The sequence below is a fragment of the Prionailurus bengalensis genome, chromosome E4 (assembly GCF_016509475.1).
Source record: "Prionailurus bengalensis isolate Pbe53 chromosome E4, Fcat_Pben_1.1_paternal_pri, whole genome shotgun sequence".
Classification (NCBI taxonomy): domain Eukaryota; kingdom Metazoa; phylum Chordata; class Mammalia; order Carnivora; family Felidae; genus Prionailurus; species Prionailurus bengalensis.
Genome location: NC_057360.1, coordinates 1,821,030 through 1,835,954, shown reverse-complemented (window position 1 = coordinate 1,835,954; position 14,925 = coordinate 1,821,030). Strand labels below are relative to the sequence as shown.

The 14,925-nt window shown below is 51.1% G+C and overlaps 1 protein-coding gene across 2 annotated transcripts; it reads right to left on the bottom strand.

Annotated features, from left to right (window-relative positions):
- Positions 1-211: 211 nt before the first annotated feature.
- On the bottom strand, positions 212-11,423 carry SRP9 (signal recognition particle 9). Of its 2 annotated transcripts, XM_043569384.1 has the most exons (4): positions 11,209-11,423; positions 6,137-6,205; positions 2,066-2,218; positions 212-1,704 (listed from the first exon to the last, which is right to left on the bottom strand). In XM_043569384.1, the coding sequence occupies exons 1-3, from the start codon at positions 11,278-11,280 to the stop codon at positions 2,099-2,101; spliced, it is 261 nt and encodes an 86-aa protein (XP_043425319.1). In that variant the 5' UTR covers positions 11,281-11,423; the 3' UTR covers positions 212-1,704; positions 2,066-2,098. The 2 variants fall into 2 exon arrangements, with proteins under 2 accessions (XP_043425319.1, XP_043425318.1); XM_043569383.1 differs by having other exon boundaries at positions 212-2,218.
- Between the last annotated feature and the right edge of the window lie 3,502 nt (positions 11,424-14,925).

Here is a 14,925-nt window from a genome sequence, read left to right as displayed (position 1 = left end):
CGTCAGCAGTGTTGGATCAAACACGCCACCGACAAGGTGCTGAAAATTCGTCCCCGGAAGCCGGATTACAGCGTCTAGAAACACTTCATGATTAAAAAAACAACAAAAAACGAACAACGAAGGATACGGCACTGCAGTTTTCAGAACGTACGATGTTTGCTGTTTTGTTGTTTATGTAGTGTTTAAGAAATGCAAAACGTTTACCAAGGGATTCTCCTAATAACTTTATTTTGTGTAGGGACAAATAAACACAAGTTTTAGGTTCGAGGATTTCGGCTTCTCCCCACAGAAGAACACGCTCTGTTGCGGGCAGTCCTGTCTCACTTCCCAACTGCCAGAAGCAGCGTTTAATAATAGACACAGCTCTCGGCAGAAAAGGCAGATGCTGTCTCTAAATAATCCTTCAATTAAAATTATGAAATAAAACTAAAGGCTGGCCATACCCTTTCCCTGAGAACTGTCCTCCTGCCGACAGCTCTTGTGACGGAGCTTTCCGCTGCGGGGACTGCGCTGAGGGCTTGAAAGAGGTGACGCCATTCAGCCCTCGTCGAGTCCCAGGAGCACCTGCGAGCCCAGTGTCCGAAGCATCCTGAGACCAGGGTCGGCGAGCAGTGGGGCCAAGACTGGAGGCCAGGGAGTCTGGCGGGCGTGCGCCCTCTGCTCTGAGCTACGAGGACCCCAGGACCCCGAATCCCAGTCTGTCCCTTCCAGGTTATTTTTACGAAGTACCGTTAAGAAGTGGAAGGTGTAAATGAGAGAAAAAAGATCCAAAAAATCCTCCAGTGACCCCATTCGTTCTAGGCGGCGGGGGTACCACAAACCCAAAACACCCTTTACTATTTGATGTTACTTTTCTTAACCAAGAAAACCACCTTGCCATCGACACAGATCTTCACAGAAAGCCATGTAATAAAAGGCACTGACAGACAAAAAAAAATTACTTACAGTATCACTAGGCTTATTTTAGACTAAATGAATATAGTATATGCCAGTCAAGAAATCAATAAATTCTTGAGAAGTTAAAAACTTCTAGAGACAACATACATCCATATAATATTTTATAGACTTCTCGGAAACATGAAAAAAGTCATACGGCTGACGGAATTTCCCAGGTTAAAATATTGTTCGACACGACAAATTCCTAACAAAAAATATTTTAACATAGGAAGCAACACGCGAACATTTAGGTGGTGAAACTCGGGTTACAATTATACGATGGGTATCAAATAACCTCATACTTCTGGTTCAGCGGACAACATAACATCGTGACAGTCACACAACATCCTGGTGAAGGGAGAGACGGGCAGCGGTGGCGCAGACACCCGCAGACTTCACGGGTCACACCGTTAGCCCTTCTGAGAAAACACAGATGGGAAACGCGTGGCAAGGCCTTCTGGAATACGGTGGTCTCAGTACAGCAGTGACCGTGCGCTTGAAGGAACTGTGGTTGTTCTCGGGCACCGAAAGCTGGATTCAAAGCAAATATCTGCTCAACAAGCGAATGATACTACAAATCCTTTATGGTAAAAACTGCAGGCTAAAGCCGCAACGTTTTAGGTCAAGCACACTTGGTTCCATGATCACTTGGAGACACAGCTGAGACGCCTCGCCCACAGACAGGCTGCTGCTGTGCACAGAATTCCACTCACCGTACCCGACGGTGGTGGGTCCTCAACGACACAATCGTTATGCTCCAAAAGAAACCTATCAATGCAGCAAAATGTGTACGGTTCATTTTCTTTTAAAGACAGATTCACTAAATTTAAGGAAGAATGGGCTTTTATTGACAGCTCATTTTCAAATTACGGATACAAACTTAACCATGGAATAATTATGTATTTCGCCCAACATCGATCTGCAAAAAGTTTCCAACATAGATGCATTTCCTGTTCGATTTCCAAAAATAAATAAAGGCTTTCTACCCGAAAGCATTTACACTCCTAGCTCTCTAACGCAAACGTTACAAAAAAAGTACAAAAAACGATGTCCCGCTTCTGAAGAGCCCACTTAGTTACATAAAGTATTTTCTCTCCCGACACTGTTTTCAAATTCAAAAGATATTTACTTCCAAAGAAGGGTCATCTTCCTTCCAAACCATTCAGTCCGTTTCCATGGCAACGCTGCGGGATTCCTTGGCTACCATGAGTCGCATTAGTTGACTGTGGAATTTCTCAATCTTCTTGACATCTTGGGCTTGGTCTGTTCTATACACCAAACACTGTCAGAAATTTCAAAAGCGCACATTAACTCGCACATTAACTCTTAAAACTGGATTAACAATGTAGCAAATGTAGGATTGGGTACAAACCTGAGTCTTTCCTACCACATTTTATCCCATTCGCTCCAGAGGTCATACTAAGGCAAATACAATCATTTCTTTCTTTTTCTAATGTTTATTTATTTTTGAGAGAGAGAGACAGACAGAGAATCTGAAGCAGGCTCCAGGCTCTGAGCTGTCAGCACAGAGCCGACCGCGGGGCTCGAACTCACAAACCAGGAGATCATGATCTGAGCCCAAGTCGGAAGCTGTAACAGACTGAGCCACCCAGGCGCCCCAATACACTCAGGTTTTTAAGACCCCAGCAATTACATTCCTTTAGTATCTTACAGTATTCCCAACTCCACTGCTGTAAATTAAAAAAATGAAATGACCTCTATCAGAGGTGTCTCAAAAATGACCAATTAGGTAATAAGCTAAATCCTGCTGTGGGGTCTGATGAGGACTCAAGGATTGGAATCAGCTTCTTTTCCCCTGGGATCTGGTCATAAATAATGGAGTTATACTGGGGAAAGCATAGCAGGATCAGGATCCCTTTTTCTACCGCAAATGGGAGATGGGGAGGAGGCAGTAATGAGAATTTAAGAGAAAATCCAGCATCACTTGCTCACAGCTGGTCACTGCCTCAACTAAACCGCATAAATCTGTCCAACCTTGATGTGCCGAAGGGATGTACGATGTTTGATCCAAACCAAATTCTTCTCTGCTGTAAGTTACACTGTTCACCAGGCAGGTACTTAAGACCTGCCGGAGGTCTCTCGAATACCATTTTTCTACAGTCTTCAAAAATATCAAATTTCAGCTGGCAGCTCTTTCCCTCATTTTGTAATAATAGGTCCTTTTTCTCCGCCCATCTGAAGGGTTCACATGAGCCTTAAACAAAGGGAATGAACGATCCTGCAATAATGTTCATCAACTTAAGTAATCTACAGTTCGATCTTACCATCCCCAAATGGTCTGAATCCACTCTGCCCTCTAAAATCACTTACTGAAAATGTTTGCTCGCACATCGTGGGATGTGTGACAATCTCGTGATGAGGCCGTGAGGGCGAATGGATCTGCCTTGTCCCTCCGGTCTCACAAAAAAGATTTCAGATTCATAGAAGATGTTTAAATCAGTCATGGGAGGAGGAAAAACCGATGCACAAACGGGATTATAGAAAAGTCAAAGCCACATGGGGACAACAATAAATGTAGCCCAAGGCTGAGTTTGCGAAGGGACCGTTAACTATTAAAACGCATTAGCAAGGGAGGTGCGCAAACTTGTTTCAAGGGTGAGTAGAGACCAGATTTTTACCGCTGGAGCGGATTCCCAGATCTACTGTTCAGGAGAACGGGTTCAACTGTGTCTGCTTCCTTCCAAACACGGACTCTCAGCAATTTTAACACAGAAACAAAAGACTGTATTTCGATCTGGTCACAGGAATCACAGGAGTGATGCATCAAGTCCTCCCCAAAACTGCCACCCGGGAGTCCTGAACCAGGCAGAATCACGACCAGAGGCGGAAGGTCCTCAATTTGTGTGAACATCAGTTCTGTGCTGTTTGCTGTTTTAAACACAGAACGCAGCAGTCCACTCCGTGCCCGTCACAGGGAAACGATCCTCAGAGTGAACGCTCCAGGCTCAGGGACATGCGTGCGGCCCGAGAAGAGGCGGGGCAGAGCCGCGTCCTTCCCCACAGGTGGCTTACGGCCACGCCCCAGTCAGGTAAGTGACCGCCGCCGGGGCGCTTCCAGGTCAGGAAACTGAGGCCCGGAAAAACCAAACTTTTGGCCCAAACCTCTCCAAGGCTGAAGGGCCGGGAAAGGGCCGAGCTAGGATTCGAACGCCTTGATTCCAGGTCTGACCGACTGCACCTCCGCTTACTTGTCCTGTCTCACGTTTCCAGTGACCTCACCCAACTTAAGCGGTTCCCGGAACACGTGGTGGTCACCCAAAGTCTGAATTTGTGCAACCCGACAATGGGACCTTCAACACAAATATACGATGCAAAAGTATAATACGTAACCGGAGACAAAAAGTGATTTCCAGTCACTATAAGATGTTTAAAAGAACTAACCTACGAAAAACATGTTTACCGGGGCGCCCGGCTGGCTCAGTCAATGGAGCGAGCGACTCTTGATCTTGGCGTTGTGAATTCGAGCCCCGCGTTGGGCGTAGAGAGAACTTAAAAAACTAAACCTTACGAAAACAGTAATGGAAAATAAACGCCTGCTCGCTAAGTACCCTCCGGGTCAAGACATCATGCTAACCACTAGCAACACAGGTAAGAATTCTCTGCTCCCTGTTCTCTCAGAAGCCCACAATCTACTACAAAGACAAATATGATGAAACAATGACGATACAGGACAAAGAGAGTGAGAAAGAAAAGCTGGAGGGAAGCAACCCTCTGAGCTGGGTCTGGGAAGAGAAGCATCAGTCTTGCCACACTGGGGCGGGGGTGGGATTCAGAGCTGCAGACACGGACACAGATCCCTCCGAAGCACGGAGAAGTGGGAAAGCTCACGACAGCCCGCAGGTCCCAGGAGCCCCCAGGTAACAGAAAAGGCGAAGGGTGGAGGGGACATGAGGCTGCGGCCACGCGAGCAGCGATGGGGAAGGCACTAAGGTTTCTCGGCAGGGTCCTAATGAGCAAATGTGCGTTTGTAGAAGTCCCTCGGGACCACTGAGGATGAACTGGCGGCAGGCACACAGTCAGGAGACCGGTCTGGCAGGCTCGCCAGGTGAGGACGACGCCCTGAACTGAGGGGAGAAGAGCGAAGACGGGGCCCTCGTGGCAGGACCTGAGACGAGGGCGCTCGGGCCGGTCATTCCCGAAGGCCCGGGCGAGCACGTGGGCACGTGAGAGGATCAAAATACACGTTCTTCGAGTGCAGAACAGTGCAGGTGAGGACGGGAAAGGAGGGAGCCTGACATGATCCTAGGGTTTCCGAGCAGGTGGGTGAGAGTGTAACCAACCAAGGCCAGGAAACGGGAGGTGGCAGTCTGGTTCCACTCTAGATGGGCTAATTCCGAGAAGCACCGACGCGAGGATGCTCAACAGAGAGCTGGGCGGCAAGTCAGGAGAAAAGCATGAGCTAAATGTACAAATCTGGAGACAGGCCTAGACCCAGGCAGTCCTGGGCTCCGTGGCTGAACGGACCGCTCCAGAAGCAGTATGGAAAGATGGCCAAGGACAGAATCCTGGAGAAACCAATATTTATTACAAAGAGGAATGAAACAGAGAAGAGAGAAAAAAAAATAAAATGGAACAACAGATGCCAAAATAATTCCCACCGGAGAGTGGTTTCCTGTATCAGAGCAGCAGGGAGGTCCGGTAACATGCGAGCTGATGAGAACATGAGGTCTGAAAATGAGGGGCTGCTGACGGGATCTCACCCAGAGTAGCTCAGCAGACGAGAGTAGCTCAGGGGAGAGAAGCTCAGCAGACGGCCACTGGCGGTGGGGAGCAGTGGCCGGTGGGGAGCAGGTGGCAGGGGGCCGAGGGATTACTGGGATGTGTGCAAGTGACAAGACAGAGCAGACGGGGAAGGAGAGAGGGTGGACTATAAAGCCTAGAACCTGTGTTCAAATACCATCACCTTCTCACACGCTCATAAGGAGCGTCCACTTTGGGTCTCCACACTCCTCTCGCTTCAAGTCTGAAAGTAATTAAATTACACCTGACATACTGTGTTGAGGAAGGAAGTTATTCCCCAAAAGTCTATAAAGGCAGCTTCTAGAATGAGGTTGACTTTGGAACAAAATGCAAAGTAAGCATCCTAACAGGCGATCTGTATAAATGCTACGTAAGTAATTTCAAAAGGATTAATTCCAACAAGTCTGGAAGTATGCAACAAATAAAAATGTATACTTACAACTAAATCATCTGTTACTTTAATACACAAACTCCCATCAGAATGCCTATATTTGAGAACCACACGTGCCTGAAATAAAAATACACATTTAGAAACAGTGAAGTCAGAAGACATTTTTCAAAAATAACTTAGTCTTCAGGTACGCTGAAAGCACTCTTTTAGAATTAATAGCCAAAACACCCAGAAGCATCTTTGCTATTATCGAAATGAGGTCGGAAAAGGTATTTCAGTCCATTCCTATCGCTACAATTCGTTTCTCAAAGACTTTTTTAAAAGCCGGGTATTTTACTTGCAGCCAGTTGGAAGAGATGTACTGAAAATTCCCAAAACACACCCACACGCAGGGAACGTCCAGGAGACTCTTCAGGTGGTTTGGCATTAAGAATACACAGACCTTTCTTAAGGGCGCCTGGGTGATTCAGTTGGTTTAGGATACACAGACCTTTCTTGACTTACGATGGGGTCATATCCCAATAAACCCACCGTCAGATGAAAATATCATACATTGAAAATATCATGGGCGCCTGGCTGGCTTAGTCGGTACAGCATCTGACTCTTGATCTCAGGGTTGTAAATTCGAACCCCATGCTGGGTGTAGAAATCACTTTTAAGAAAGGGGGCGCTTGGCTGGCTCAGTAGACTCTTGATCTTGAGGTTGTTGAGTTCAAGCCCCACACTGGGTGTAGAGATTACTTAAAAATAAAATCTTAAAAAAATACATATCGTTAAGTCGAAAATGCATTTCACATACCTAACTTACCAAACGTCACAGCCTAGCGGACCTGAAACACGTTCCGAACGCTTACATTAGCCTCCAGTTGGGCCAAATTATCTAACACCAAGCCTATTTGATAACAAAATGCTGAACGTCTTACGTAATTTGTCAAACACCACACTGCAAACGATGCCTGCGTGGGTACAGAGGGGTTCAGAGCGTACCGGCTGTTTATCCTCTTGATGGCGTGGCCGATGGAGAGCTATGGCCCGCTACCGGCGGTCCCGGCTTCATGGGAGCGTTGTCTGCTGATTACCGGCCCAAGAAAAGATCGAAATTCAAATTCGTAGCATGCTTTCTACTGAACTTATATTGCTTTTGCAGCACCGAAAACTTAACCAACGTTAAGTTGGGGACGGTCTATTTACTGAAGGGGACCCCACCATGCCACCTCAAACCTATCACTCTGGCATAAGGACTGACCCTAGCTCAGAGCAATTAGCTCTCTCTGCCCCTTCTGGCTACAAGCAGGACATAAATGAACCTTTGTAAAAGTGACATGAATTTCTTTTTTTCCAGTTTATTTATTTTGAGAGAGCCGTTCACGCACGTGTGAGGGGGAGGGCCAGAGAGAGCAAGGGAGAGAGAGAAGCCCAAGCAGGCTGTGCTGTCAGCATGGAGCCCAACGTGGGGCTCAAACCCACCAACATTGAGATCATGTCCTGAGCTGAAATCAAAAGGCGGATGCTTAACCGACTGAGCCCCCAGGAGCCCCGACATAAATTTCTAAGAGTAAAGGTGTCCCTCTCTTCCTTACTGGGAAAAGAGGCCATCGCAAACCTTACGACTCTCATTTACCACACATTCCCACAGCATACCCTTCTTCCCGGAAGTTCCAAACCCGCTTTCCTTTGGGTACCCTCCTTCCCACACTTTAGGACCTTGGTAAGACAGGTCAGAGGCCCCGATTCTGTCTCCTCAGTCACACTGCTTTGTGAACTCGTGCACATTCATGTGCACACGTGTCGGGGTTTTTTCCTCCTGTTACTCTGTCCTTTGTCGGGGTGATTTGCGGGTCCCCAGTTTTAAACACTAAACCTAAGGGGGGTAGAGGAGAAAGTTCTCCCTACCCTGCAATACCCACCACCCCGCCACAGAGGAATGATGGGAAAAGCAGTGGGAAAAACAGCAGACGGGTTGTCTGGGTCCAAATCCGTCTCAGGAAGCCCCGCCGCGGCGGTCCCTGCCATCCCTCCTCCAGGCTCTCAGGAGGCGGATTCGGACACAAACACGTCTTTATCATGATGGCACGAGACGATGCGTTGCGACAGAAAAGCAGAACTCTGTCTTGGAAAGAAGTCTCCATCCTCAACTTTCCCAAAATAATTCCTACATTGAGCGCCATGCTACACAATTCCTTTCACTGCTCGGCATGCTGCGGTTAGACAGCCAAGAAAATGACTCACCTAAAAGAAAGCACCTCCCGACAGAGTTCACAACTTTGCTAACATTATTCTTTCTTAAGAATAACGAGAGAGAGAGCGCACGAGAGAGGAAGGGACAGAGGGGATCCCAAGCAGAGTCCACGCTGTCAGCGCAGAGCCCGACTCGGGCCTTGAACCCCTGAACCATGAGATCATGCCCTGAGCTGGAGTCAGACGCTTAACAAACTGAGCCACCCAGGCGCCCCAGTAGGAACGTTTTTTAAAATGGTTACAATGTAGAACCTGAAATCTCAAGACAATTCTGGAAACAATATAAAAAGGGGTATTAAGAGCTGTAACCTACAGCCTTTCCCATCATGCTCTCTGCTCTCCCAGGATTGGGGGACAAAAAGGCCACCACCATGAGATTTGTTTTGGTGAAGGGCAAAAGGGAACTCACCAAGCACTTATGTAAATTACAACTAGATTATCTTTGGACACCCGATTCTGTTTATTGGGCTATTTAATTCCGTTCTGCATGTTTTAGATAATCAGCTTTCCAGAAACACAACGAAACCTTACAATGTACAAAGCATGACAACTATGTAAAGTCATCTCTGTTAAAAGAATGCTTGCTGGCTTCATGAGGAGAAATGAGTCACTGTAAGAGGGTCCATTTTGTAAGTTAGGGGGCACCTAAGACAAGCAGGTCAGACGCCACAAAGAAAGAAAAAGCCATCAGGTTCTTGTTTTCTTATCAGTTCAACCAAAACACCAGACAGAGGACAGCACAGATCAAATCCCACGAAGGCATACTCGGGGGGGGGGGGGGGGGGAATGCTAGAAGAGAAAACAAGTGATTTAAGTTGGGGGAAGGGGAGGTGTAAGAAGGCTTCCTGAAGGCAGCTGTGGAAACGCATGCCGTTCTGCTTCTAGGGAAGAAGGCAGGAGAGAAGCTGAAGCAGCTGCACGAACGAAGACAATTCTGGAAAGTCAGGGCGCCAGAGTGGAGGAAAAGCCAGAAAGACTGGAGAGGGTCAGACTGTGGACGGGGAGCCTGGACTTTCTCCGGCAATCGGTGTAAACACACCACTTAAGCAGGAAACAGAGAAGTCGGTGTTTGTCTCAGACGGTGTGGCCTGAGTGAATGAAGGAGGGACCGGAGACACAGAAGGACCGACTAGGAGGTTGTTACGTGGTCCAGCGGGAACACCGTCTCCAGCGACGTTAAAGGTGGCGGGTGTGCTCACGGGCTCAACAGGTGGAACAGGACAGAGGGTTCCGCACGACCGGCTCCAGAGTCCCGAGGAAACGTCTCTTCGTCTTCACAGACCGGCAGGAAGAGCTCAGACTCGGGGTTTAGAGAAGTGGGTTCGAACTTTGGCTTCACCTCTTAGACCCCGGGCAAACCAGCTACCGTATCAAAGACTGTTCGTTTCCCTCCAGGGAGGGTCTTAACCACTCACATAAATCACACGCAGAAGGACCTGAATGGCTGTCACCTGGAAGGCGCCCAAGAAAACTTGGTCCAGCTCCCCCTCCGCACTCCTCCCCTCATCCCCATAAAACAACAAACACCTGCAGAAGGCTGTCATGAGGAGGCAGAGGTTTCCAGGGCACTGGGATTTTCTATGGGGTGGGGAGCTGAAAGGGTCCCCCTCCGGCCTCTTCTAGACTGGCCGTGTTCACAGCAATCCTCTGTAACTACCATTTTATTTTCATTTTCCCGACCCTGCTCTTGAAACATGATGGCTCCCGATGGGAACGTGTATGTTCTTTGCCCTGTTTTCAAACACTCTGGTAGCTGTGGGTACCGCTGGACACGAGTCCTGGGCCGCACTGTCCCCGCAGCTGGAGCTGGAGAAGCAGCGTCCCTGCACACAGGGAAGTCGACCAATGGAGGAGCCAGGGATCTGGTCATAAACAACATACTCAACCCCCAAAACATCTAACCCGTTCCACCACCTCTTATCATTGCAACCTTTTACTGTAAAGAATGGGCTTTTTATTGTCTTACAGCTTCTTGCTACTTTTCTAGGTCTAGAAACCTAGCAACCTTTTTAATTAGGAAGGAGCTATTTATTATTATTTTTATGTCTTACTTTATATTTGAGAGAGAGACAGAGACAGACAGAGCATGAGCAGAGGAGGGCAGAGAGAGGGAGACACAGAATCCGAAGCAGGCTCCAGGATCCGAGCTGTCAGCCCAGAGCCGGATGCGGGGCTGGAACTCACGAACCCTGAGGTCATGACCTGAGCCGGGATCAAGAGTCAGATGCTCAACCGACTGAGCCACCCAGGCGCCCCGTTATTTAAACACTCTTTGGGTATGACAACAAAATAAATAAAATCTCCAGCGGAAGAAAAATCAAGACCCGAAGGCTTAACTTCCCGCCACTGGGACTTCCGTGCCCTTTAACGGTGACCTGACCTCTGGCATCTACTTACGACTTCTGTGGCGGTGGTGAACGAGCCCCCTAAACCCATCTGCAAACGCTAATGTTCTGGGGAAACGGTGCAAGCACTCTCACTTACTCAAGAGGGCACCGACCTCCGAAAGGTTAAGAACCACGATTCTAAGGGGTGCGGATGCCTCCCAACTGGGGGGGCCTCTTTCAAGTGTCTCGGCGGGGACAGACAAACGTCCCGGTTTTATTTGCAGGAGGTCGGAAGAGGGCACCCGGGCCGCGGCTGCAGGGGGAGGAGCCCTGCCCTGAGAGACACGTAAACCCAGCGAAGGCGGCGGGGAGGTTGAGGGCCCGGGGGCGAGGAGGGCATGCGCAGGGCCGCGCGAGGACCCCGTCCGGCCGCTCCCCGGGGAGGAGAGTCCGTCTCCGCTCACCGCCAGCACCGGCCAGGGGGCTGGAGAAGCTCCGGAGGCCGCGCGGGGGGCAGGGAAGACATCCTGACCCGCGGCCCCGCCGGCGACTTACTTTCATAGGGTCGGCGAGATAGAGTTTCTCGGCCGCGCGGCTGAACTCCTCCCAGGTCTGGTACTGCGGCATCGTGGGGCCGCAGCGGAGCGCGAGAGGAGGCGAGGCCCGCGACCGCAGGCGGCGCGACCCGACCCACCTTCCACCCACCTCGGGGAGCCAGCGACCGGTGCGAAGACCCAGCGGCCCAAGATGGCGGCGCCTCCTCGCACCAACGCCCCGTCCCATTGGACGGCCCGGCCCGCCCTCGCCCAATGGGAAGGAGGGATGCTGCCAGGAGGGGCGGAGCCGCGAGCGTGCGCGTCTGGGAGCTCGCCGGGAGGAGTCGAGAGCCGGGAGACAGGTGGCAGGGTGCCACAGCGCCCCCTGCAGGACTGGAGGAGCGGAACTGCGCGGTCAGGCCCAGGGTCCCGCTACCGCGGTGGAGCCGCTGGCCGGGAAGCGCAGGAGACAGGAGCCCGGAGACCACCGTGTCCGGCTGTCGCGCCCGCAGCCTAGTGAGGGAGGAGGAGACAGAAACGCAGGAGTACAACCGAAAAGTTTGGGGGACGGGCCTTTATGTGGCTCGCTGGGCCCCGGAAGAAGCGCGGTGGCCTGGGGGTCGCCGGCGCTCTAGCGGAGTGCGGGGTGCCTGGGACAGCCAGGCCCACTTCAGATCTGGGAGCAGGCAGTGTGCGGGTGTGTAGGGGCGGGGGGAAGAGAAGAAGCCAGGGTGCCCTGCGCCGGGGTACGAGATGTGTCTTGGCTCTCCAGGCAGTGGGGTGACGCTTGCTTTCACCAAGTTTGTTTGGTTATATTTTACGTACAGTAAAACACACTGGTGTTAAACGTACAGTCCGCTGCATTTTGACCAACGCATATGTCTGTATACCCATTGGTCAGTATGCCCAATACCACAATCAGGATCGGAGACCTTTCTTCATCTCCAGAAAGTTCCCTTGTGCTACCTTATATTTACTACCCCCCCAACACCCACCCCTGCCACCAGACGATCCCTGATCTGCTTTCTGCCACCATAGATGAGTTTTTCAATGCCTTTCATAGGGCTCCAGCTGTCACCCCGTACGGGGCAAGGAAAAAAGAGTAAGCTAGGAGGAGATTGGGGAAGACGGGGCGTTCAGTTCCCGGCTTGAGCTTCGGGACATCCAGGTGGAGCCCTCGGGTAGCTGAGCTGGTGTCTCCGTCAGAAACTGCAGGAGGGGTGTGAAGCAGCAGTCATCAGCAGATGGGGCATCAGGGAGCCTTCCTCGTGGGAGGACAGTGTGGGAGGACAGCGTGGGAAAAGGAGACTAACGGCAAACCTGGGGAACAGCCACACGCTCGAAGGGTTAGAGAGACGGAGCAGAGCCCACAAAAGAGGCAGAGGGGAAATTGTCAGAGAGGGAAAAGGAGGAGGCCAGGAGGGTTTTTGACGTGAGGGGAGGAGCAGGTTCTGAGGAGGGACCAGTCAGTGATCTCAGGCGGCGGACAGGGCACAGGTGCAAAGACCCGAAACAAGTCGATTGATGGTGGTCGTTGGTGACCTAGGCGGGAGGGGCCGCGGTCAGCCTGCGGGGTCTGGGTGCAATTGATGGAAAGAAGCGATGAGATGGAAAAGTGGAGGCGGCCGCTTTATACTCTATCAGAGCCTAACCATACACGGAAGGCTCACAATGTGGCTTGAAGACATTGGCGAAGAAAGAGTGTTTTGTTTTTTTGTTTTTTTTTAATTTTTTTATTTGAGAGAGCAGGGGAGAGGGGCAGAGGGAGAGAGAGAGAGCAGCCCCAGTGCAGAGCCCAACACGGGGCTCGATCCCACAACCCTGGGATCCTGACCCCGGCTGAAATCGAGAGTCGGATGCTCAACCGCCTGAGCCTCCCAGGCACCCCCGAGAGTGTTAATTTTTAAGATGGAAAGAGCTTGCGCCTGTTTGTAACTTCCAGAGATGGAATCGTACGAGACAGAGAGATGAAAAGAACAAGAGAAATTGCAAAGCGGGATCTCAAAGAGAGCGTGAAGGGGAGGGCCAAAGGTACAGATGTGTGACCGGGGGAAGGTTCCCCCCTGCCTTGCAGGGGACGGGGAGGGAGGAAATGGTGAGCTGCGTTGTCCACACTTTACTAACATCACTTGTGGGTAGGAAAGAGGGTATGATGAAGAGGAGGACTGAGGGCCAGGGGCCCAGTTAATGAGAATTGAGTGGAAGAGCCACCAAGAACAGAAGCGGGAGGCCTGGGGGGCTCAGCCTGTTAAGCCTCCGACTCGCGGACCGCGGGTTCGAGCCCTGTGTCGGGCTCTGTGCTGACAGCTCAGGGTCTGGAGCCTGCTTCCGATTCTGTGTCTCAGTCTCTCTCTCTGCCCGCTCTGTCTCTCAAAAATGAATAAACATTAAAAAAAAAAAAAACCCAGAGGAAAAAAAGACCATAGAAGTTGAGACAATGCCAGCTTTGCCCTCTGTCGCAGCGAGGAACGGAACGTCTGTCAGTTGCAAGGCGGACCTCGTCCCAGCTTCACGGAGACCTGGGCCCGGCCCCTGAAGAGAGAGAAATGCGGATGAGGAAGAGGTTAGACTTCCGTGGATCATTCCAGTGCCCACGGCTACACTCGATGCATTCTCTGAACCAGGTTATTTTCCCAGCTGTAGACAAGCGGCTTCCGGAAGGCTACCAGAGGAGTGCCCTCTGTAAAGTGCACTTGGCTTCATTGTCACACACACGTATCTCATTTGGGCGTTAAAACAATCCCGTGAGGGGGGCCCTCCAGGCCTTATCACGACCCTGGAAATCTGCAAAGCCCAGAAAAACAAAAGTATCTTAGTAACTCTGTTGGTAGAAAACTTGACCTGACCTCCTGGAAGGTTGTTTGGAGTCTTTATTTGTCCCACTTGGCGTGTTTGAGCACAGGGTGGAGCCCGGTCTGTGCCGGTGGTGTTAGGTGGTTCACGGCGGGTGCACCGTGTTGCCTTGTGGAATCCAGTAAGCTGTGAATTCCCAAAAGCATGTGGCCACAAGGAGTTTGGATAGGGGATTATGGGTCTGTGCAACTCTCCTTTCTAGGTGATGAAGAAACCAAGTCTGAGGGGCACCTGGGGGGCTCAGTCGGTGAAGCATTCGACTTTGGCTCAGGTCACGATCTCGCGGTTCTTGAGTTCGAGCCCCGCGTCGGGCTCTGTGCCGACCGCCCCTGGAGCCTCCTTGGGATTCTCTCTCTCCTCTCCCTCCCCTCCCCTGCATAAATGAATAAATATTTAAAAAAAAAAAAAGTGGAAACCAAGTCTGAGAGTAGATTATACCGCACAGGTCGGTGCAGGACTTTGCTCTCCGTTGTCCAGCAAGCAAGGCCGGAACCTAAAGCCCTTGTGCTCTCCCATCCTTGCCCCCCCCCACCACCACCCCCCACCCCCCGTCAGCCCAAGCGCGTGGGTGGCACGTGTCCCCTCCGGCCACCCTGCGGCCACCCTGCAGCCTGAGCGGCTCTCACAGGTGTCCGCTGGCCCCCGCAGACGCCTCTCCGTCCTTTCTTGACTAGACTCTTCGGCCCCATTTGAGGCCACTCCCCACCCCGTCGTCTTTAAAACTTCCCAGACTTGCCAGGCCCTGTCCCTCCTTCTCCCCGCCTGGCTTTACCTGCTCTGCGTCCTGGGGCCCCCAACTCCTTCGGGAGCCGTCCGGAGCTAGCAGACTTCGGGGGTCCCCCTTTGCGGTTCTTCCCCCCAGATTCCTGCTCAGTCCTGCCTT